This window comes from Cucurbita moschata, unplaced genomic scaffold (assembly GCF_002738365.1).
Source record: "Cucurbita moschata cultivar Rifu unplaced genomic scaffold, Cmos_1.0 Cmo_Scf00022, whole genome shotgun sequence".
Taxonomy (NCBI): domain Eukaryota; kingdom Viridiplantae; phylum Streptophyta; class Magnoliopsida; order Cucurbitales; family Cucurbitaceae; genus Cucurbita; species Cucurbita moschata.
This window is the reverse complement of record NW_019268538.1, coordinates 1,211,503-1,234,629: the sequence shown is the minus strand read 5'-3', so window position 1 is coordinate 1,234,629 and position 23,127 is coordinate 1,211,503. Positions and strand designations below refer to the sequence as shown.

The following is a 23,127-nucleotide window of genomic DNA, read 5'->3' as shown; positions in this document are numbered from 1 at the left end:
ATGTACATACAGTTGATATGATCAAACAGTATACAGTAACGCTCTCGACCAAGCATTAACGGTATGAATGCACGGAGTTGGTCGAGATTTGGTGCTTCCATTGACAAATTTAGAACCCCAGATCAGTCTTTTACTTCCTGTACATAAGCTTCAGACATAAGGGGGGGTCTGATGGATAGGGATTTTACCATTTCAATCTTCATAACATCTTATTCGACGAGGTTTAAGTGTACAGCTTTCATTGCCATGAATGTTTCTTTGGCTTGGTGTATTGCCATAACATAGATCTCTTCAGGTTCAATCCTAAAGCAAAATTGTACTTAATTTTGTACAATTTGATGCCACCATATCATAAGCTACCAACAAAAATAAGGTTTCTGCGTACCCGAAAGCCAGCTTGTGCGGGCGTATGCATACTTCCATCAAGAACTTCACCTTTCTTTATCTGTTAGTCGTTGTAAGGAACCTTATATATCATGTGATAGTGAAATCAACTTTCTCCAGTTCTTTCAAGATATTAGAGACCTTACGGCACAGGTCCGTTCGTAGCAGGTCTTTATGACATGACACTGCTTAGTTTCTTCATCGTTCGGTTTCGGTTTCAAGTCTGCCAAAGAAGAGAGACCAGAACCCTCTTGTGAGCTTCCTCTGGTAGATGGGTCCGTGAAAATTCAAGCAGTTGCTTAAATCCGACTATCTGCGGTTGGTCGAAAGAGAGTTCGGATTTAGATCCAGGGAGGGAGTTGTTATGTGATCACTCAGGAGCTGCCTAGAAACACGATCGGCCAAGACTGCCTGCCCGTCGTATAATTCCCAAGCAGGCTTTCCAAATTGCTCGGAGAAGATGTGAGAACCTGGTTGAATCCCCATCCCTTGAAAGATGTCGGGGTTCGAATCCTGATATGAAGGACCATTACTATAGGGACCTATTGAAGGCTTCGGCAAGCTCCCAAAACCCTCCTGTAGGTACGGTGATTGTTTGAGATGCTGGTGTGGAATAGCACCGCTTCCTCCCGTGAGCGGAGTCGATGCACCTGACATGTTCCGAGGGCTAGAGATGGGCGACGGAGACATTCTTCCACTCGGGTGCTGTGGCGATCGAGAGTGCACCAGAGGGCTTCCAATGGGGGAAACAGGACATGAAAGGTTCCTCGGTATATGAGTTTCACTGACAGAACGGAAAAAGAAAACATGAAAATTTGCCTATTGACAACAACACAATACACACACCGTGAGAGATTCAAAAGAACCTGGAATGAAACACAGCTGTGGAGAGTCTAGATGAAGGAGCTGCAGATCTATCAGAATCCAAGAAGCTGGGATTCCTTCCTGAATGCTCAGAACCCGAAATCGGTCTTTCAAGAGGTGAAGCATGTTTTACAAAAGGATGTTCCAAAAGTTGAGCAGCTGTAGGACGATGAGCTGGATTACGTTGCAGACATTGTCTAACGAAATCTTTTCCATCGTGCGGAAGATGATCTGGGATTTCGGGAAGTTCTTTGCCATTGCCAATCTTAAACATTGCAGCGACCTGTAGACCTCAGCATCAAACATAACTCATCAGTAAAAATAAAGAAAAAGTGAAAAAATGTAGGTGTAACAGTCTAAGTGTCGAAAAAGTGAAAAAAATGTAGGCAATGTAGGTGTAACAGCCTAAGTGTCCGTCCATTGCTAGCAGATATTTTCCTCTTTGGAATTTCCTTCACCTCAAGGTTTTAAAACGCGTCCACTAGAGAGAGGTTTCTACACCCTTCAAAAAAATGTTTCGTTCCGCTCTCCAATCGATGATGGATCTCACAATCCACCCTCTTGGAGGCCCAACGTCCTCGTTGGCACACAGCCTAATGTCTGGCTATGAGAGGGGAACGCGTTCCTCATAAGAGTGTGGAAACTTCTCCTTAACAGACAATTTTAAAATTTTGAGGGAAATCTCAAAAAAGACCATATCTATTAGTGGTTAGCTTGAACTATTACAATAGGCCTATCTAAAACACAACCTAACAGGGACCCGAAAACAATTACTAAGTTATAAAAATTCAAGATAGAAAGATCAGAACTTTGGTTTAAGTCACTTACTCCCTCATATTGACTCCAAGGAGGCTTCGTTGTAGCCATCTCCAAAACAGTGCATCCAAGACTCCAAATATCCACAGCAAGATTACAACCATTTGAATTCTTTATAACCTGTACAAGAAATGAATTTGGATTAAACTTTTAGCCTAAGAAAGTCATAACAAGAATTTGCATTAGTAAACAAGGGCGGTCCGACCTCCGGTGCCATCCAGTATGGGCTGCCTTTAAGCGACAAAGGGCACGATTGCCCAGTTATCTGAAAGAAAATTCAGGATAAGTAAAGTAAGATGGATAAATAAAGTAAAACAATACTTCCTCTAACGAGTCTATATACACACGATTCGTGTATAGCACAGAGAAGCTTACATGTTTTGCCATCCCAAAGTCAGCCAACTTAACACGCCCCGTGGGATCAACGAGTATATTTGCTCCTTTGATATCCCTGTAAAGAAAAAATTAAACCAAGTTATGGAAGTAACATAAGTTTATACTTCAAACTACCAGAACAAGCTTGGCTGATTCAATTCACCTATGAACAGTACTCTTAGCATGTAAATACGCAAGCCCGGACAGTATTTGCTGGGTATAACTACGAAGTGCAACTTCTCCAAGCTGTCCATATTCCTGGAGAAGCTTGTAAATAGAGCCACCAGATACATATTCAAGGTAAATGTAAAGCCTGTCCCCAACCTGCATACAATATCTTTAAGCTAAGTAATGTACAACCTTACACAACTTGAACTCAGTAGAATTTGATGGGTACCGTTTCAGATCCATAATACTGCACAATGTTTGGATGTCGTAAACGACTCAACAAGGTGATTTCCTGAACAATACTGAATTGTTTCAATACCAAGTAGTTCTTTGAGGCAGAAAAAAAACAGGACAAAGCACAGAAATTAAGGATTATTTCCCATCAATCAGGAACATACTTGCATTAATTGCTTGCCACTCTCCTTGGACTTTGCATCATCTGAAAATAATGTAACCTCCTTCATTGCACACATTTCACCACTTTCACTAAACCAGTCAAGAATAAGAACAAATAATAAGAATCAGGAGAATGTGCACCAAGGCAGCAGGAAAGTTCTAAGCAGCAGATAATGAAAAGGCCTGTGTACCTGTTGAAACCAACATACACATGACCAAAGGTCCCCCTACCCAAAAGCTTCCCCTTTTTCCAACGGGAGCCTGGGCTTGCTGGATTATCAGCTCTTCCAGGACTTCTTGGAACAGAGGGAGATGTTGCAGCTGAATTGGAATGAGAAAAAGGAGCATTGGAAATTGCGACCGGAGGTAGAGGTAGGCGGTGTGTTTGCTTCTCGTCAGGCCATGTCTGTGACTCGGTTGGTATCCCTCCTGCTCTAGGATGAATTGGTGTCACTGCACCACTATGGACTCTGGAGCTAGGACCAGGGCTAGTCATTCTGGGACTGGGAGCTGGTGAATACTCCGGGCTACCTCGGCTTTGTTGCAAAAATAGCTGTCCTGATAAATCACCACCCATTGAGTTATGCCCTGAATTGTAACCAGAACCAGGACTAGAACAATGGCCTGACCCAGGAAAAGTGAGATCCATATAGAACTTTCCAGAACTAACAGCATTGTTAATAACTTGCTCTGTGCTAAAAGCCCTTATGGGACTTCTTGAAGGACTTGACATTGAACTGTCTGGAGCAATACAAAAATTCCCATTATATGGTACTTGCAGATTTGGAACATGACTGCTTAAAGGCCTCCTTTTGGGTGATGTGGAGAAAATGTGGTTGCTCAAGGAGATATTTGCTGGTTTTCTGGGCTCTCGTGAACTTGGTGGAGTGACAATAGAAGACTGATCCTTGACAATGGCACTACAACAGAAAAAATAATTGAAACAAACAGGTGAAGTATGAGCATTCCACTAAAGTTATAGGTCATTGCAGCTCACCTCGAAGGACTGCCTGCAGCCGTTTTAGACCCGAGATCATAGTCAGTTGCCTGAGGACTACGATGGCGCGAATCTAGTAGATCCGCGCTATCATTCGAGCTCTCACTGGACACTGAACCTACACCAAGCTCTGCATCTAAATCAGCATGGTTAGGCCTCCTGGGTATGCATGCTGGTCTTGGGAGTGGTAGATATGACGATGGCTTGGAGCTTCTTTCAGAACTCGGTTTTGGCGAAATACTAATCCCAGAGTCATTACGACCTACAATCGGCGGCTGCACACCTGGAAGAGGTAGAGGTTGAGCTTGTGGCCTTTCAGAAGAAAAGCTTTGACATCTTGATACTTGTTTTGAAGGTGAAATTGTTCTCAAAAGAATAGGAGATCGAGTTCCTTGCTCAGAAATTGTATCATTATCATTACAAGTTCTTGGAGATCCTCCTGATCTGCTGTTTGTTTTACCATCAGCTGTTCTAAGTTTTCTCTGCAATGCATTGATAAAACTTTCCTTGCTCTTCTTTGCTTCTTTTGATGATGATTTCCCCCACCATGGAGCCATACTTCTTTTACTTCAAACAAATATAATCACCACATAAGATTTCCAAATGGATACTCATCTCTACATTCATAATATGATTTGGGTACTAATTTTCTACACTATCCAACTTCAACAATTCATATTTGGTCATTTTCTAACAGTTGCAGCATCAAGAACAGAACACACTCCTATTCATTTTCCATTCGGTTCTCCAATATTCTCGGAACTAATCCCCGAGTTTCAACCTCAAAATACACAAAAACTGCTTAAAAATGCAGATCTACTAAAATTTCAAGAATGAAAAACAGTGAACACGAAATAGTTAATCACTAACCAAGCTTAAACATGAGAGAAATCAACTAATAGAGATGTAAACAGGAGAGAATCATAGAAAACTTACTGAAAAGAAAGTCGCTAAGAACTACAGATCCCGCAGAACTCACTTCGCAATTTCGGCCGAATCAGATGAAGAAACAAAGGGAATCAATCAAATTGAATAGTGATGAAAAGCGAAAACCCTCGAAATTGAAGTTCAAATGATCGAGGAAGAAGAAGAAGAAAAAAAGGAAAGACCACGAACTTGCACCCAAAACAAAATTTAATTCCGTGATTGGCAGATCGGTTCAGAGATGGAGAAGAAGCTAAAGAAATTAGGAGGGAGAGAGAGAGAGACAGAGAGAGAGAGAGAGACAGAGAGAGAGAGAGAAAGAGGAGAGACAGAGAGTATGTCTAAGCAAAGAGACATGAAAATGCCTGAAAATTGATTTTTCTTTTGTTTAATGTATTTACTAAAATGATTACTATTTGAAATGGATGACACAACATTTTCAAACCATTTTCTAATATATATTTTTTTTTAATTTTTTTTTCAAATATATTATTACTTAATTTATGGAATTTTGTGGGAAATTATTTTCCATTTTTATAAATTTCTTTTGAAAAATCTATTCCCAATAAAAAAAAAAAGAACTGTATTTAAAATAAATTAATATTTCACATGCATGTCAACTTGAGATAATCATAAAAAAAATAGATATAAGTCAAAATGTTCCACAAATTTAAATATCATAATGGTTTAAAGTTCAAACATATAAGAAAAATAAATTATTAAACAAAAAATAATAATTTAAATTTTACTACAAAGTTTTTAATAGTTGAAACACATATTATAAAATAATTATTGTTATTATTATCAAGTGAGGATGGGAAAAGGGGTCGGAAGAATATATTTAACGGAGAATATTTAATATAATCTTTTTTTTTTAATAAAACTAAAACCTTTTTAAACAAAATATTATAATTGGTTTATTTTAATCCAACTATTCTTTAAATAAAAGTTTAAATCTTTAAAATTATTTAATTTTTACTAAAAAATTAACTAATAGGAGAGGGGCATGGACGTTGGCTCAAATCTAAATATTGTCATCTTTAGGCTTTGGGATTTTACGTCACAGTCTATCCAGCTTACTCTGCTGACACTCTTTCTTTCCTTAAAAGCCTGTTTTGTTCTCCTCCACAACCAAGGTGGGACATCTACAATCCATCGACATCACGATCCACCCCCTTTGGGGCCTAGCGTCCTTGCTGGCACTCTTTCCTTTCTCCTATCAATGTGTGACCACAATCCACTCTCCTTCAGGGCCCAACGCCCTCACTGACACTCTTTCCTTTCTTGAATCAATGGGTGACCACGCCAAATTCACCCTCCTTTGGGGCCAGCGTCCTTACTGGCACACCGTCTCTTGTCTACCCCCTTTGGGAAAGGGCCTCTCGTTGGCACATACTCCGGTGTCTGGTTCTAATACCATTTGTAACGTCCCAGATCCCACTGCTAGCAGATACTGTTCTCTTTGGATTTTTCCTTTCGGGCTTTCCCTCAAGACTTTAAAGGTGTTTTGTTCTCCTACCCAACTAATGTGGGACATCACATACCTTGATTTGAGCGTTTATTTGGGCTTAATCCATTTTCTTCTCTAAAATAAATTGGATTTTTGTTTTTCAATTTCAGAGTTATAATTTTATTTATATATAGATGAATTCGTGATTAGGTTTTTTCAATAAAAATGAAAGCATTTATTTAGAATAAATGCTTTTATAAAGAGTAAAAAGGTGTTAAAAGTGAAAGCACTTATTCTATAAGCGTTGTTGTGAAAATCATGTGCTTTTCGTGCTAAAATATTTTTCATATACTTTAAAAAGCATTTTTACGGAATAAAAAAAATATTTTTTTAGATAAAAGGTCAGTATCTTATAAGTCAATAGTGAACTCACTTGCTCGTTACTAAAAGAAATCATTGAATTCATTTCATATCAAATAACTTGATTCTAAGACAAATAACCGAGCATTTTGCTCTTCAAAAGAACTACTCTTACTTACTTTTCAAATAATCTCGGGTTAAGAAAACCCAACACTTCAGTAGTTTCTCAACAACATCGACAACACATCAAAGTCAAACATAAACTATAATAAATAAATAAAAAAATACTATTTAAGGTTGTCTATTGAGCTTAGCTATATTGTTATAACCCGACTCCTTCGATGAAGGTGACCCATTATTCATAACGTGCAAATCAACCACTAGATTTTTTTAATATTAAAAAGGGATAGAGACTAATTCCTTACGGATTTAAATACGTTACGGCGAGCCCTTAATTTAATAATTAATTACGAAAAAAAAGGTAAGAAAAATGGTATGAGATGAATGATGTGATAGAGTGGAGTAGAAGAGAAATATGAGATGATTTAAATTAGGGTACAAGAATTTTTATTCTATGCTTAACCTGAGGACCTTAGGCCCTCCTTGTGGGGTCCTTACAAATATAACCCCCAAACGCTACCCGAACCTTGCCACGTGGGCTGCCCTACTTTTTTTTTTTTTTCAAGCTTATTCGCAACTTTTCATTGGTTCTCTTTCGCCCAATCATACTTCGCCAAGTGTACATTCCTTGCTTTTTCGGATTCTTTCGTGATTTTTTTATTAACTATATTTTACATTATCTTATTATTATCACAAACATAAGTTTACCATTTTCTTTTAATTAATTTTTTTTTTAAATAACGACGAACTCACCTGGTGGCTCCGACATTCTTTACGAGTCTTTTGAACATGTTTTGTTCACACTTACACGAGTTTTACCAACAAATTCCTAAGAGATCAAACAGAGAATTGTTTCAATTAAACCAGACTTAACCATAGAATTTCAGTCACCGAAAAAAATGTGCAACTTATTGATATAAGTAGTGATATCATCATCAAGATTACTCCATTCAGACGTAGTTTCATTTTATTTATGTACACATCTCGCTCACAAATCAAGAAGTTCATTATATTTTTATTTTAAATTTACGAGGAAAAAATTAACTTTTATATATGAAATTGAGGTAACTGGCATAGAGATCGAGTGTAGAAATCTCTCTCTAACATGCTCATTTTAAAAATTTTGAGTAGAAGTTCTGTAAGAAAAAATTCAAAAAAGACAATATCTTCTTCTTAAGCCCGAACCAGAATCTGTTTGAGCACGAGATTTCTAGCTCGATTTATGGTCATAAAACACAAATACAAATGCTCCTCAAGTTCATCCAAATGTTGCCCCAAATTGAGACGGCATTGCTGCAACTGGCGCGCCACTTCCCCAACGCCGCCATGCCGTCCATCACGACCTTCCCCTCGCTCAACCCAGAACCTCATCAGCCCCTTCATGTGCTCCACCTCCTGATTCAACCGAGCCACCAGCCGACCAACCGTGTCGAAATCCCTATTCAAAGTGTACGTCGCTTTGGCAGCCACATCCAGCACTCGAGCCACCTCCTTAACCCTAGCTAACTTCACAGCACCCACAAGGCCAACGAGACCCGGTGCAGCAGCAACAACCACTAAACCAATTCCATGAGTCACGAGTATTACAGTAAGCGACGCGGTCACAGCCACCAACAACCCAGCTGAACTATGCTGGAAATATCTGACCCTCTTGACCTTGGTTCGAGCCTTGTCGCGGTTGAACTCCAGCTGTTTCAGCAATTTGGCGCATCCGTTTTGGATTATTGCTGGAAATGGGTTGTGGATGGAGAGGGGTTTGAAATTAAATTCTGGGTTTTGTAAGGACTGGATGGCAATTTCTGGACGTAAATGGTTCATGTCTTTGAGTAAACGGCTACATAAGAGAGAGGCATTGGCTGTGTGGGAGAAATAGTCTGAGAGAAGGGATTTGAAGTTGGGCCGTAGATGGGCCCAATTTAGGATTCTTTTGACGGTGGGCTCAGTTGGGTCCAGTAGATGTTCGGCGAATAGCCGGTAAGACGACAGCCGGCTTGCTGTTGTGGACTCCACTACTACGTCTTTTAAGGCCACGACACGTGTCCAGAAATCTAGATATGATTCCGTGCGGAAGGCGTTTGCGTACTCCTCCCGCACATCTACGCCTATTGGACGGCTCCTAATGTGTACCCCACCATCTATTCAACACAAATAATCAAAATAAAGGTTAAATTAACAAAAATATTCATAAATTTTGTATTTTGTATTTTATCTCAATTACATGTATAAATTTTAAACTGTTAAATTTCAATTATACCTTTAAAATTAAAAAAAAAAAAAAATCATTAACACCCCACTTTTAAATACTTAAATACTTTACTTTCAGTACTAATTGAATTTTTAAAATAATATTAACATTCTTTACCTTTACGTGTATACTCTTATTTTGATGATGTTGGTAATAAAAAAACATTCTTACCGACACTATATGAACGAAAATCATATATGGGGTGATTAGAATTACCGGAAAGGAATGTTCGGAGACGAGAAACAAGCTTTGATTTCTTCATGAGAGTGTGAGGAAAAATATGAAACTAAAATCTGAAATGTTGTTCGTGAGAAAGAAAGGGAAATGAGTTTTATAAGAAGAGAGAGAGAGGAATTGTTTGGTTGGAAGGAAAGAAAGAAAATTGATAGGGAAGGTTTGTGGTATACGGGAAGCTTTTGTTTAGACAAAAGGAAAGAAAACACCCAAGACTTTTTTTTAGTGGGATTTGAATCCACGCCCTTTCGGACCAGAATCTTAATCTGGCACCTTAGACCAACTCGGCCATCTCAATTTTGATATGATATGAGACCCCATATCAGTTGGATAGAGGAACTAAACATTTCTTATGTGAAAACCTCTCCCTAATATATATGTTTTCAAACCACCGTGATATTTATGACAATATGTAATAGGGTAGAGCAGACATCTGCTAGCGGTAGATTTTGGCTGTTACAAATGGTAATGAGTTAGACATTGGGCAGTATGTCAGCGAGGATGCTGGCTCCAAGGGGTGGATTTTGAGATTCCACACCGATTAAAGAGGAGAACGAAACATTTTTTTTATAATGATGTGGAAACCTCTGATGACGATATGTAACCGTCCAAAACAAACAATATTTACTAGGAGTGAGCAAGTATATACTATTGTAAGCAAATAATCCAAGTGCAAGTATACATTATTATACAGAAGTATTGCAACAAATATTCATATGAATGGCCACAATGCAACATCAAATACTACTCACTGATTTCTTCAGCACTGCGTGTTTTGAATCCTCCTTGTCGTAAAGACGTTCTATCAGTTCATTCCAAGTTTCTTTCTTCCTCCTGGATGACCCTCCACTTGATCCTGGTGACTCTTCTTCTTCTTCTTCCCCATCATCTGTCTTGCCGAAGGTCCCGTATGGGGCAAGCGCGTAGGCATGTGGCACTGCTAATGTCACGGCACGTTGCAGTGCAGCCTTATACTCTTCGCTATGCTCTCTAGCTAAAGTCTCTTGCCTCTCCATCTTCTGTTGGGGTGGTATCTGCATGGCTTTATTATCCTTGTGCATTAACTGAAGTTGACAGAAGCAAATGGTTGTGTTGTATTTCAAATTTTCATTAAACTTGAAACAGTCGGCATAAAAGGCTTGGTAGAATGATGAAACTTACTTCCAGGGCTTGTTTGGCTTCTTTTTCTATCCAAATGATGGCATGGTCAGAAGTTGCATTACAAGAAAGAACTATGTGTTCAAACCGCCCATCTACTGGAACAGCCGTCTTCACCACAGGTGGAAACCTTCCGCATCTTTCAGCAAGAAACATCAGGTGAATCCATTCAATGTTAGAGCAGGACATGTTTCAATGGTCTAGAAAGCTAACATTTCAATAATATCCTAAGTCCTAAGTCCATCGCCGGCAGATATTGTCTTTTTTGAATTTTTCCTTCCGGAATTTCCCTCAAGGTTTTAAAACGTATATGCTAGAGAGAGGTTTCCACACGCTTATAAAGAAGGGTTCATTCCTCTCTCCAACCGATGTGAGATCGGGATTGACACCGGACAGTGTGCTAGCAAGGACGCTGGTCCTGAAGGGAGGTGGACACCAATCAGTGTGCCAGCGAGGACACTAGGCCCTAAAGGGGGTGGACACCAGGCGGTGTGTCAGCAAGGACGCTAGGCCTTGAAGGGGGTGGACACTGGGCAGTGTGCCAGCGAGGACGCTGAGCCCCAAAGTGGGGTAGACACTAGGCAGTATGCCAGCGAGGACGCTGGACCTCAAAGGGAAGTGGATGGTGAGATCCCACATCGGTTGGAGAGGGGAACAAAACATTCTTGATAAGCGTGTGGAAACCTCTCCCTAGTAGACACATTTTAAAAATCTTGAAGGGAATCCCGAAAGGAAAAGTCCAAAAAAGATAATATCTGCTAGCGGTGAACTTGGGCTTATGGTTAGAAGAGGCTTCCTTTCCGCACAAAGTATAGGAAGGTCATAAACTCAGTGTCTCAACTTTATGAACATACATGCTTGTAATAAAACAATAAATTCTTTCCACATAACAAGCACAGTCTTAACTGGTATGTTTTCTTGTTTGAACGAAACATGAAACAAAATTTCACCAACTTGAAGGGACGCAAGAATTCTCCACCACATTAACCAACTTAATATGGAAAATTCATGTCTTTTTTACCTGAAGGGCTTTCGCTCGACGATGTGATAGAGTCGACCAGGTGCATAAAGCCTCCTTGGATCTTTAAGCATCCGGTCCTCTGATACACACGTATCCCGCAGGCACCTCAGGCATAGAAGGCATGGCAAACTACAAGGAAAACGAACCAATTTATGTAATATCATTGTTGGGGAAGGGATAATTTCAAATGATTATTGAGAAACTTATAATCACTGAATACATCAAAGCTTCCATTTTCAATCTTTTACTTTCACAAAAATGAAAAGTTTCTGTTGTTACTTCTATGCAATGATCTTTAACATAAGAATCAGTTCACACTGCAAGAATAGAGCTCTCTATGTTTGCAGCAATATTTACTTTACCAACAAACTAAAAAGTATTAACACCATAGAGAGACATGAATCATGAACCATACCAGAGTAGTGACTTAAAAATGTCTTCCAAGGGGGTGGCTGTCCTAGGTAAGAAGTCATCCTGGATCAGAATAATAATCACCGTTACATTTCAATTAGCAAGCATAAATTCTGCACATATTGAGCACACTTCAAGAAATGATAATGGAACAGCCCCAAGCTCAAATCCAAATTCAAGTAAGCCCAAATTCAAATTCAAGTCCATTGCTAGCCGATGTTATCCTCTTTGAATTTTTTCTTTTGGTTTCCCCTCAAAATTTTAAAAAGCATCTACTAGGGAGAGATTTCCACACCCTTATAAAGAATGTTTCATTCTCTTCTCCAACCGATGTGGGATCTTACAATCCACTCCCTTTGAGAGCCCAACGTCCTTGGTGAGACACTGCCCAGTGTTTGGACTCTGATATCATTTCTAACCATCCAAGCCCACCACTAGCAGATATTGTCCACTTTGGGCTCTCCCTTCCCGGCTCTTCCCTCAAAGTTTAAAACGCGTCTACTAGGAAAAGGTTTCCACACCTTTATAAGGAATGTTTCGTTCCCCTCTCCAACTAATGCGGGATCTCACAATCCAACCCCTTTGGGGGCCAGCGTCCTCGCTGGCACACCGCCCGGTGTCTGACTCTAATACCATTTCTAATAGCCCAAGCTCACCACTAGCAGATATTGTCTTCTTTGGGCTTTTCCTTCCGGGCTTCCTTTCAAGATTTTAAAGTGTCTACTAGGGAGAGGTTTTCACACCCTTATAAGGAATGTTTCGTTTCCCTCTCCAACCAACGTGGAAGCCTCGTAGTTATAGAAGATAACACAAACAAATCCTAGGACTTATCAGAATGCTTTGTAAAATAAAAAAAAATTAAGAACATACACAGTTTACCTGAAGAACAACAGAGTGGATGATATCTGCATATCTAACAGCCAGATTCAGGGACATGCATCTAGCAGGAGCAATAGCATAGCACCTTATCCGCTTCCGATCAATATTTTCCAATTTTTCAAGATTCTGTGCAACTACCAAAGTTAACATGGCTGCTACTCCGGAGCCAAGAGAATGCCCAGCAAACGTCAAAGTATAGTCTGGATACTTCTTCACCAAATCCTTTAAAGTTTCATTCTCAGTGTCCAAAACCCACCCAGCTGCCTTCAGAAGCCCATTGTGAACATATCCACCATCAAATTTCTTCTTTCCCAGCTTATTGTCTAATAAAACAGCATAATCACTCTCCTTTGCCATATTAAGTCCCCTGATAGCAAGAACAATATCGCCATGATCATGATCAAGATATAAAATATATGGAGGAGCCCGCCCTCGTGTATCTTTGTATGTCTTCTTCACAAGTAACAAATCTGGATTGATTCCATAACCACCCACCGGTTCCCAAAGGGGCTTTCGAATATCATCTTCATACACAGCTAGGATATATCTACAAACCCGGGGAATAGGCTCAAACTCATCGGAAGTGGCTAAGCCCCAATTTTCACTGTCATGCCCGGCTGTGTGCAGACAACGTTTCCAGACCCAACGAGAACATCCCAGACAGCATACACACTCAAGGATAGGCACGCCACATATGATAGACATTGATGCCTATGATCTAACCTCAAAGGAACGATGAATCATGCGGATGTTCCTAGTAAATGTAAGACATCAAGAAACATATTACAATAAAAACGAATCAATTCAGCAACCAACATCATATCAACGTTCGAGTAGCTTCCAATCATTGAAGATCATGAAACTAAACTAATTCGGGAATGAAAAATCAAGACAAACGAGGATCTGGGTTTCGAATTTTTGCGAAACAGAATCATACACAGAACATTTTTGAACTGAAAAACAGGATTTCAAAGATTGAAAAGGTTCTTTAATCGCTGGATTTCTAAAAGTTAACTATCGAGACAGAGAAATCGAGTCAATGCTGGGAAGCTAAGAGCTATTCATAGAAAGCCAAATAAGAAATGCATATAAATCCAAAGATAGAAAAGGAAGGATTATACCTACCTGGAAGTCAACGCCTGTATTAGGGTTTATGAATTTGGAAGATTGCGTGCATTGAAGGGGAAAATTTGATCTGTGGAAGAACATGGTAGCTGGGATTATTGAAATGGAGAGATGTTCAGCCAGAAAACTGTCAATTACTGGGAAAATTTGAACTTCGAGATTAAATTTTGCGATTCCCAGTTTTGTCACGTGACCTATCCACACAACCACGTGTTGCTAATTCGTTTATGACCGTTGATTCTTTTTTGTTCCCTCCATTATAATGTGAATTTCCGAAAGTAACCCTACCAGGGCTAGACTTGAAATCCAATTGGAGCCGTCCACGACGTTCACCAGGATGAGCTGGATTTACCCCCACGTGTCGCACTTTCATTTGCACCTTGTTTCACTGTGGCCTACAACTTAACTAATTATTCATTCTTATAACCACGCGCATCCTCCAGCGCGTGTTTCAACTCAAAATACAACTATTATATTTAAAAATCAGGAATAAGAAAGAAATTTAATATCCTTAAATTTATGGAATAACAATTTGATAAAAAAATATTTATTTTTATTTGAATATATATATTTTAGTGATAATGTTTTTTTTATAATAAATTTACATTACTTTATTTAATTATTAATTATTTATTATTTATATAACAAAAATTATAAACGAAATTCTACCAAACTTTTTTTTTTTTAGCTAAATTCATTCCGATCATTCCAATCTTTCATTATTTAGTTGATTTTTCTCAAAAATAAAACCGTGTGATTTCTTCGTTGAAATAGATTTTTGATAGCTAAAAAGCTTTCTGTTCGACGCCCTTTACATTTCCAAATATTAAAAAAGAAAAATCGATATCAAACCCAAACTTAGAAGTTTTTTCATAATTTTTTGGAAATTAAATTGAATTTGATTGGATTGATTAAAATTATTAAATAGAAGCAAATTTGTTTGATAATTCTTTACTCTTTGAATTTCCACGATAATTCTTTACTCGTTAACAATTATCACTCAAATCGTTATTCTTTGAATGACACTGAATTCACTATAGAATATTATATATATATATATATGTGCGCGCGCGCAGGAGTCGTGCGTACGTGTGTGGAATATAAGAATCGAGGTTGTTATTGCTATTTATGAAATGCAGTTGTTATTGCTATTTATGAAAAAACAAATTCATTATAAATTGATGAGGATTGGGTTCTGAAAGCATATCAATTTAAATGGCAACCCCAAAGCTTTTTGCAGTGTTCATCGCAGTCATGTTCTTGTGTTCTTGTTTGGTTGCATCAAGTAAGGTGTTTTGATCCAATTTTTGTTATTTTTTATTATGAAACATTGTTAATGACATTTAATGTCTGGTCGTTGCATGGCATGGCAGCTGAAGGGCAAGGTTTGTGGAGCTGCATTCGTCCATGTGCCAAAGATGAACTGAATTATGTCTGTAAGTTGGATTGCCTCCATCAACATCGAGGCACTGGATCTTGTATGCCTAAACGAGATGACACCGGTGGTGGTGAACTTTTATGTTGTTGTGATCGTTGATGCGAGTTATCTCGAATTGATGTTGCTGGAATAAAATGATAACGGGGTTACCTATCTTATTAATAATAACTGTCGAAATATCTTCTCATTTTTACTGAGATATAAATTTGATTAAAATACTCTCGAATTATAAAGTGCTTTCCCTTCCGGAAGGTTTCCACACCCTTGTAAATAGTGTTTTGTTCTTCTCTTCCAACCAATCTGAGACATCACAATTCACCTCCCTTCGGGCCCTAGCGTTCTCGCTGGCACTCGTTCCTTTCTCAAATCGATGTGGGACCCCCGTTTTAAAACGCGTCTGTTAGGAGAAGTTGTGTTATCCTCCCCAACCAATGTGGGACATCACAATCCATCCCCCCCCTCCCCTTCAGGACCAGCGTCCTTACTGGCACATCGCCTCGTGTCTACCCCCTTTTGGAGAACAGCGAGAAGGCTAATACATCGTTCGATGTCTAGCTCTGATACCGTTTGTAACGACCTTGATCCACTATTAGCAGATATTATTCTCTTTGGGCTTTTCCTTTCGGGGTTCCCCTCAAGGTTTTAAAACATGTCTACTAGGGGAAGGTTTCCACACCCTTTTGTTTTGCTCTCCTCCCTAATCAATGTGGGACATCACAATTCACCTCCCTTCGAGACCTAGTGTCCTTGTTGGCACTCGTTCCTTTCTCTAATCGATGTGGGACCTCCCAAACCTGATCCACTGCTAGCAGATATTGTCATTTTGGACTTTTTCTTTCGAGCTTCCCCTCAAGGCTTTAAAACACGTCTAATAGGGGAAAGTTTCCACACCCTTTTGTTTTGTTATTCTCTCCAACCAATGTGGGAGATCACAATTCACCCCCCTTCAGGGCCCAGTGTCCTCGCATTCGTTCCTTTCTCCAATCGATGTGGGACCCCAAACCCCTTCCCCCCAACCCACCCCTTTAGGGTCAGCGTGCTTATTGGCACACCACCTCGTTTCTACCTCCCTTCGGGGAACAGCGAGAAGGCTGACACATTGTTTGGTGTCTGGCTCTGATACCATTTGTAACGACCCTGATTCACCGCTAACAGATATTGTCTTCTTTGGGCTTTCCCTTTCGGGTTTTCCCTCAAGGGTTTAAAACGGGTCTGTAAAGGAAAGGTTTCCACATCCTTACAAAAGGTGTTTTGTTTTCCTCCCCAACTAACGTGGGACATCACAAACAGTGCTCGGTAATTGTCAATTAATCATAGTAGTGTTAGTACAAATTTGAACATAGTCGTTGCTTATAGTAATTTGATATTAATATAAGTGTAGAGCAAATTAGATAAATTTATGTATAAAAATACATGTGAGAAAAATGTAAACAAATACGAGTGTTTTTAATAATAATAATAATAATAAGCTTACAAAAAGGCATTTAAAAAATATTTAAATTAAAAAAAAAAAGAGTAACTTATGTAAATAATACAGTTTCACATTTTACATAATTTATGTAAATAATACAGCCCAAATGAAAGTCCGGCCCATTAACAATTATTCACACGATATAAAAATACCTCTAAATCTTAAACCCTAATTTTTCATTCCTCCGGCTTAGGACGTCTCCACTCATTGTGAACAGGTAAGAAACCCTAGCTTTGCATCTTACCAATTCGTGTTCCTTCGACATTATTCGTTCTGTGGGCGCCGGGATAAGGGAATAGATCTTAGTCCTGTGGATCAATTTTTGGAGCTTGATATCGATAGTTTGTTTTTGCGTACGAAGTTGAGTTTATCTGTGTTTGCTAAGTTCTTAGACAAGCAATTGGTCTGTATTGAATCGTTTTGTTAATGATATACGTTTCGTGAGTTGTTAACGTATTCTCTAATTTGCAGCTTGATGCCTAGTCGTTAATTAGCTCACGATATCTGTAGGCACCGTAATGATTTGAATGTATTCCGTTGTGGTTTTACTTTTCTACTCAGAAAACTATATTCTGCTTGGATCCCTTCAACTGAGAATTTTTGCACTTTGAACGTGCTTAGTAAAATAAATTTTGATGTGGCTGGAGCTTTACATGGTTGTTGCTTGATTTAAACACTCAATTTTAGTTACAACGATCAAATGTCAGGAGTCTGATCTGTCTTTGCTTACTTTAAAACCCAACTCTTTTAGTCTTGCAGCGTTTGAATTTTGCATTTAAACTTAGTTTTCTGATAGTTTTATTGAAGCAGGTAATGGCTCCAAAACAGCCGAATACAGGCCTTTTTGTTGGGCTGAACAAGGGCCACATAGTCACCAAGAAGGAGTTGGCTCCACGACCCTCTGATCGCAAAGGAGTAAGTCAATCACCACATAACTAGATCTTTTGGAATTTCCTTCAATGGGGAAACGTAAGGCGTTGGGTTTTCTCTGTTTAAACATGTTTTGCCAGGGATGTTAGTTATTTTTTTAGTTGCTTGAGGAATTAGCTTATTTTATTTCATTTTATTGGACCAGTTCTAAACTGTAGTTACATACTTTTAACATCATGCTGAAAGTCTTGTTATATTGCTCATCTATCGGCATAGTTTTTCCACTAAATGTGAGATTGTGTTCTCATGTTACCGTTTTTATATCTATTAATATAGAAATCAAGCAAAAGGGTTCTTTTTGTCCGGAGCTTGATCCGGGAAGTTGCTGGTTTCGCCCCATATGAAAAGAGAATCACTGAGCTTCTTAAAGTTGGTAAAGACAAGCGTGCTTTGAAGGTAGCCAAAAGAAAGCTTGGAACTCACAAGAGGGCCAAGAAGAAGCGTGAGGAGATGTCCAGTGTGCTAAGAAAGATGAGGTAATCCAATCTGTCCTTTTAACAACGCAAAACTGCTGTTTTTACATAAACATGGGGGTCTGAATCATGTTTTGTTTGTAACTAAATCGAATGATTCACATCTGGTTATGGTTCGAGTCGTAATTCATAAGTATTATGATTAGCATTCTGATTCCATTTCTGGATATGTTGTATTTTTGCAGGGCCGGTGGAGGTGGTGAGAAGAAGAAGTGAGATCACTACACTTGTGCTCATATATTCAAAGTTTCTCTCTGGCTACTCTTTTTTTTGTTGTTTTACTACTGAATTTGTTAAGAGACTGAACTCTTTGCTGTAGACTATTTCAGTTTTGTTATCTTTAAACTCGTTTTACTAACACCCAATTTTGTTATGGCTCTGTTATTTTCAATGTCGCGGTTCGGTGAATTAATAGCCTGTCTATGTTTTGAGTGTACGGATCACTCTCAGATGATCATCACATAGCTATTGAGAACGCATCAAATCAGATGGTTCTATTTTTCAAATCTTTCGACCTTTTAATATTAGTTCTATAATAATCCATTATTTTGTTACACATGTATATATTGTATTGTAAGGTCATAAGGGAAAATTATAGCATGAAATGGTCTTTAGGGGGTGGAATTTCAGTCTTGTACAAAATTAGAAAATTAGAAAGAAAGGTCTCATGGCATCAAGTATGTTGAACCGGTATGTGGTTGTTGACAATGTCTTAGACAAGTAGAGCGGTTATTGACAATATGTCTTAGACAAGTATTGTCTTAGACAAGTATGAGCGGATGTTCAACATATAGCCATAGATAACCTGCTTTACACTGTCTAACTCCCCAATTTACTGAACATGCCGTCACTTCCTAAAGGAGCTCATTTTCACAAGCTCTTTCTCATTACCTTATCCATTATAACAACCTAATCCCTCATAAATTAGTGTTCCAGTAGTTGAAAAATGAGAGGTAGACCATGCGCAGGCCGGAGCGACAGCATAATGCAAGGCGAATGGCAGTAATCAGGAGACAATGTGAATGAAAACCTACACAAAATAAGCGTCAACACAATCTTATACTCCATGAACGTCAAGTGCCTTCCAACGCACATTCTTCCTCCAAACCCAAACGGCAAATACCCCATCTTGTGGCTGCACCCCCCAGCTACCCCGTCGTGTTCGAATCTCTCCGGCCGAAACTCGTTCACCTGCTCGCCCCAAAGGGCCTCGTCGTGATGCATGGCCACCACATCTATCCACATGTTGGTGCCGTTTGGGATCGTCAGTCCGTTTACTGTAATGTCTCTTCTAGCTTGCCTTTGCACGTTGGGTGCGGACGGGTATAGACGTAGAACCTCGCTCATTACCCATCCCATCTGCATTTTGTTTATTGTGTCAGATTTTTTGATGTCTTTTATGATTAATGAAAACGTGGTTTAATTTTTATACCTTTTTGAGCTGAGAAAGCTTAGTGAAATCAAAGTCACTCTCTTTATCACCAAGAACTTCCTTAATCTCATCTCTCAGCTGAGTTTGCCACTCCGTATGAATACCCAAAAGCAGCAAAGTCCACGTCAAAGCCAACGCCGTCGTTTCATGCCCACCAAAGAAAAACGTCTTACACTCATCAATCAGCTCCGTCGTACTCAACCACCTCCCCAACTTCCCCTCTCCGCCACTCTCTTTCAAAAGCAAGCTCAAAAGATCATTCTGCTGCACCACTTCCGCCGCCGCCTGATTCTCTCTCCTCGCCGTAATCACCTCCCGAAACAGCTCGTCGATCTCTTCCCCAAGGCGTTTGGCCTCTCGGGCCTTGCCGGCGTTCAAAATCCCGGCGAACGGAACTCCGACAAGACGGTTGGTTTTAAAGAGTGTCATCTGGAGATTCCTGAGTTTGTGGAAGACTTGTCTGCCGCTTATATGATCGATTCCAAAGCTGGTTTTGGCGATGATTTCGCCGGCGGTGGAAGTGATTTCGTTTTCAACTTCGATTTGTGGATGGCCGGAGAGTACGAGGTGGGCCCACCTGTCCAGCATTTGGGTGGTGGACTCCACCATTAAGCTTGCCATTGCCTGTACGGATTGCGTGTTGGTCATTCCTAATTATTATTTTTTGAAAAGGAATTGATAATATATACTTTGAAATGGTCAAAAAATAAAAAAAAAACTTGAAAATTGAATACACGCTGAAAGGCAATCAATGTTTGCATGTCTATATGTTTCATGTTCTTTTGACACTACTAATGTATGAATGTGACATGTTTTAAATTATATATATATATATGGGGTTAAATTAATCCAAATATCATCAAAATATCATCCAATTCCTAGTTTGTCTTCTAAATACCAATGAATTTTTTAAAAAAATCGACAATATGATTAAAATTTAGAAAAAAAAACGTTAAAAAATACCCTTAAACTTATTTTTTTTTTAAATATCTCAATTTTATATAAAAATAATTAATATTTTGTTTCAAAAATATCTTTTTAACTTTTAAAAAAATTTATTAATATTTTTAGTTTTTTTTTTAAATTTAAAATATCTTTAAACTCTTTCTTTTCAATTAAAAAAAAACCAAACTTTCAATAATTACATTAATACTTTTTTTTTTTTTGCTTTTAATACTCAAATGTAAATAGAGGACTTCGTTCATATATATTAATGAAAAAAAAAATTAAATTCTTTTACAAATATGTTTATACTAATTTTAAAAGTTTATAAGAAAAATTTCAAAACCCTTTTAAAAATATTTTTGAAAATTTAAGAATATTATATAAATTTTAAAAAATTTAATTTAGGAGTTTTTTTTTTCCTTCACAAATATAAACTAAGTAGCCTTTTAACTGAGGAGGAAAAAAAAAACCTTCAAGTTGGAAGGATTAAATGCAGGAGTGATGACGTGTCTTTGTCGAACCCACTCGTCTCCTTCAGCCATCACCAATCCATTCCCAAACATAGATTTCCTATCACGTTTGAACACCGACGGCTTCCCCCAGTACTTAGCTTGCACTTCCCTCGACAACATCTTCACAAACTCCGGCTCTGCAACGTACAAGAACGGCTCCGTCCCTAACCAATACGTAAATACTTTCCCTATGTATAATCATTACAAACACATCACTATCAATTTAAACATAGCTCAACTTATTTCATTATTAAAAAAAAAAAAACAACACCAACCATGGGCAGCTTGCCACCGAGAAAAGTACGGAAACACAATGGAATGTATATCATGCGTCAAAGACTCAAACACACGATCAAAGCTTGTCCTTTTCATCTCGCTAATATTCCCGAGAGGAAAACTCGGGGTCGGACCTCGAAACCCATTTCGCTTGAGCTTTTTGTGGGCTAAAAATGGTGAAATCCAACAAGAAAACAATATCTTGAAGAGCAAGGAAGTCAAGAACGCCATTATCACTAACCCAAAAGCTTCTTCAACCAACATCTTAGCTTTCTCTCTCTAAAATCAGTGTCTCAAATCCTTTGTTGATGGTGGAAGAATGGAATTTGGTGGGTATTTATAGGAATTATATGGGGATTTATTTTTTTATTTTTATTTTTATTTTGACTTTGAATTGAAGACGTTTTCCATATATGAACGGTTTTTTCAAGTCAACCCTTTGTTTTGACCCCTTTGGGGACAAAAAGGGGACAAATATTTTTAAAGCTTTTAATCTATAAAGTTTGCTTTCCTACCTAATTCCAATATTTATTTCTTTATTTATTTTATCATTTTATTATTACCAACATTATAAACTAATAAAATTTAAATATTTTTAAATATTTTTAATTTTGTGTTCCACAATAGTTTAAAATTTTGTTAGATATAAATTTAATAATTAATAGATAAATTTATTAAATATAATTATGGTAATATGTATGTGTGTGTATATATATATATGTGAAGAAATTGTTTGCGTGTTGCTCCCAATAAATAGGACCAAGTTTTAGGATTATAAATGTTTTGATTATTCAAAAGGGTAGGGTTGGTTTTTCACGTGGGTGAAAGGGAGGCCAAAATCAGGCGCGGAAGCCACCAAAGAATTCAAACAGAAGTGGGCCAATGAGATTTTGACAGGTGTCGAAGAACACGGCGTTTGGGTCAACTTTGCTTGTCCGCCCAATTCTACGGACAGAAAACACACGTCCCGTTATTTCTTTGAAACTTTTTTGAGGCCAATCAAAGTGGAATTTATTTAACCAACTCCTTTTTTACTTATGGTTAATTTTTTTGATATTAGGCTTGATAAAATTACTCTAGAGTAGAAATTTGTTAAATTTTTTAATGAAGAACCGATATAGTGATGATCTAAAACAAAGTAGACGTGACTTCAAAACCTTAAATTAAAGTCGATATTGTATTCTTTCTACTTTTCCTTTCGAGCTTTCCTTCAAGGGTTTTAAAACGCGTTTACTAGGGAACGGTTTCCACATCTAGCAGTCGTGATTTATAAACCTTGCGGGGAAACTCGAAAGGTAAAGTCCAAAGAGTACAATATCTACTAGCAGTGAACTTGAGTTTTTATCCAAGAGTATAAATTTTTTTTTACTTCAAGAGTAATTTTAAAACATGTACTAAATATACGTGGTAATCTTGCAAATTTTGAACAACAAACGTGAATTATAGAGATTTGAAATGTACGTGAATTATGCTTATGTTCCACTATCGGAATAACCCGAAGAATTTTTTAAAAGTAAAAAATAAAAACATGATAATTTACCAATATGAAAATAATTTTTTTTTTAATAATCATACACAAAAAAAAACCAAACACATTAGCCAGATCATGAAAATTTCAACCCTTTGAAACCAACTTAACTTTTTTGACTTTTTTTTTTTTTTTTTTTTTTTTTTTTTTTTTTTTTTTTTTTTTTTTTTTTTTTTTTTTTTTTTTTTTTTTTTT

General features: G+C 38.0%; 5 protein-coding genes across 8 annotated transcripts; 1 reads left to right on the top strand and 4 right to left on the bottom strand.

Moving 5' to 3' along the window:
- Positions 1 to 149: 149 nt before the first annotated feature.
- Positions 150 to 5,295, bottom strand: LOC111459385 (mitogen-activated protein kinase kinase kinase YODA-like). Of its 2 annotated transcripts, none has more exons than XM_023102264.1 (11): positions 4,937 to 5,295; positions 4,001 to 4,567; positions 3,195 to 3,923; positions 3,006 to 3,093; positions 2,837 to 2,899; positions 2,603 to 2,763; positions 2,440 to 2,515; positions 2,270 to 2,329; positions 2,077 to 2,184; positions 1,251 to 1,531; positions 150 to 1,168 (listed from the first exon to the last, which is right to left on the bottom strand). In XM_023102264.1, the coding sequence occupies exons 2-11, from the start codon at positions 4,555 to 4,557 to the stop codon at positions 694 to 696; spliced, it is 2,598 nt and encodes an 865-aa protein (XP_022958032.1). In that variant the 5' UTR covers positions 4,558 to 4,567; positions 4,937 to 5,295; the 3' UTR covers positions 150 to 693. The 2 variants fall into 2 exon arrangements, with proteins under 2 accessions (XP_022958032.1, XP_022958033.1); XM_023102265.1 differs by having other exon boundaries at positions 4,001 to 4,562.
- A 2,673-nt stretch (positions 5,296 to 7,968) lies between these two features.
- Positions 7,969 to 9,468, bottom strand: LOC111459391 (UPF0496 protein At3g49070-like). Its single transcript, XM_023102272.1, has 2 exons — positions 9,316 to 9,468; positions 7,969 to 8,989 (listed from the first exon to the last, which is right to left on the bottom strand). The coding sequence occupies exons 1-2, from the start codon at positions 9,359 to 9,361 to the stop codon at positions 8,028 to 8,030; spliced, it is 1,008 nt and encodes a 335-aa protein (XP_022958040.1). The 5' UTR covers positions 9,362 to 9,468; the 3' UTR covers positions 7,969 to 8,027.
- Positions 9,469 to 10,001: 533 nt separating this feature from the next.
- On the bottom strand, positions 10,002 to 14,073 carry LOC111459390. Of its 2 annotated transcripts, none has more exons than XM_023102271.1 (6): positions 13,924 to 14,073; positions 12,803 to 13,556; positions 11,928 to 11,986; positions 11,513 to 11,641; positions 10,495 to 10,630; positions 10,002 to 10,397 (listed from the first exon to the last, which is right to left on the bottom strand). In XM_023102271.1, the coding sequence occupies exons 2-6, from the start codon at positions 13,505 to 13,507 to the stop codon at positions 10,071 to 10,073; spliced, it is 1,356 nt and encodes a 451-aa protein (XP_022958039.1). In that variant the 5' UTR covers positions 13,508 to 13,556; positions 13,924 to 14,073; the 3' UTR covers positions 10,002 to 10,070. The 2 variants fall into 2 exon arrangements, with proteins under 2 accessions (XP_022958039.1, XP_022958038.1); XM_023102270.1 differs by having other exon boundaries at positions 13,928 to 14,072.
- Positions 14,074 to 16,968: 2,895 nt separating this feature from the next.
- LOC111459396 (60S ribosomal protein L36-2-like) lies at positions 16,969 to 18,675 on the top strand. Of its 2 annotated transcripts, none has more exons than XM_023102281.1 (4): positions 16,969 to 17,053; positions 17,647 to 17,751; positions 18,043 to 18,242; positions 18,425 to 18,675. In XM_023102281.1, the coding sequence occupies exons 2-4, from the start codon at positions 17,650 to 17,652 to the stop codon at positions 18,453 to 18,455; spliced, it is 333 nt and encodes a 110-aa protein (XP_022958049.1). In that variant the 5' UTR covers positions 16,969 to 17,053; positions 17,647 to 17,649; the 3' UTR covers positions 18,456 to 18,675. The 2 variants fall into 2 exon arrangements, with proteins under 2 accessions (XP_022958049.1, XP_022958050.1); XM_023102282.1 differs by having other exon boundaries at positions 17,027 to 17,053; positions 17,633 to 17,751.
- Positions 18,676 to 18,830: 155 nt separating this feature from the next.
- On the bottom strand, positions 18,831 to 21,670 carry LOC111459387 (cytokinin hydroxylase-like). The gene is made up of 4 exons (XM_023102268.1): positions 21,404 to 21,670; positions 21,087 to 21,316; positions 19,672 to 20,295; positions 18,831 to 19,598 (listed from the first exon to the last, which is right to left on the bottom strand). The coding sequence occupies exons 1-4, from the start codon at positions 21,666 to 21,668 to the stop codon at positions 19,164 to 19,166; spliced, it is 1,554 nt and encodes a 517-aa protein (XP_022958036.1). The 5' UTR covers positions 21,669 to 21,670; the 3' UTR covers positions 18,831 to 19,163.
- Positions 21,671 to 23,127: the final 1,457 nt, after the last annotated feature.

Bases quoted from the DNA above. Each gene is read 5' to 3' on its own strand.
- LOC111459391 (XM_023102272.1), bottom strand. From the start codon at position 9,361: ATGAAGAAATCAAAGCTTGTTTCTCGTCTCCGAACATTCCTTTCCG. The intron at 8,990-9,315 runs GTAATTCTAATC...TGTGTTGAATAG, and splicing joins TCTCCGAACATTCCTTTCCG to ATGGTGGGGTACACATTAGG.
- LOC111459385 (XM_023102264.1), bottom strand. From the start codon at position 4,557: ATGGCTCCATGGTGGGGGAAATCATCATCAAAAGAAGCAAAGAAGAGC. The intron at 2,900-3,005 runs GTATGTTCCTGA...AGTATTGTTCAG, and splicing joins GTGGCAAGCAATTAATGCAA to GAAATCACCTTGTTGAGTCG. The intron at 2,516-2,602 runs GTGAATTGAATC...TTTTCTTTACAG, and splicing joins GCTAAGAGTACTGTTCATAG to GGATATCAAAGGAGCAAATA.
- LOC111459390 (XM_023102271.1), bottom strand. From the start codon at position 13,507: ATGTCTATCATATGTGGCGTGCCTATCCTTGAGTGTGTATGCTGTCTG. The intron at 10,631-11,512 runs GTAAAAAAGACA...TCTTGCTGAAAG, and splicing joins GTCGAGCGAAAGCCCTTCAG to ATGCGGAAGGTTTCCACCTG. The intron at 10,398-10,494 runs GTAAGTTTCATC...TGTCAACTTCAG, and splicing joins AAGCCAAACAAGCCCTGGAA to TTAATGCACAAGGATAATAA.
- LOC111459387 (XM_023102268.1), bottom strand. From the start codon at position 21,668: ATGTTGGTTGAAGAAGCTTTTGGGTTAGTGATAATGGCGTTCTTGACT. The intron at 20,296-21,086 runs GTTTTTTTTTTC...CAATCCGTACAG, and splicing joins TTAATCCTTCCAACTTGAAG to GCAATGGCAAGCTTAATGGT. The intron at 19,599-19,671 runs GTATAAAAATTA...AACAAAATGCAG, and splicing joins AGCTTTCTCAGCTCAAAAAG to ATGGGATGGGTAATGAGCGA.
- LOC111459396 (XM_023102281.1), top strand. From the start codon at position 17,650: ATGGCTCCAAAACAGCCGAATACAGGCCTTTTTGTTGGGCTGAACAAG. The intron at 17,752-18,042 runs GTAAGTCAATCA...CTATTAATATAG, and splicing joins GACCCTCTGATCGCAAAGGA to AAATCAAGCAAAAGGGTTCT. The intron at 18,243-18,424 runs GTAATCCAATCT...GTATTTTTGCAG, and splicing joins AGTGTGCTAAGAAAGATGAG to GGCCGGTGGAGGTGGTGAGA.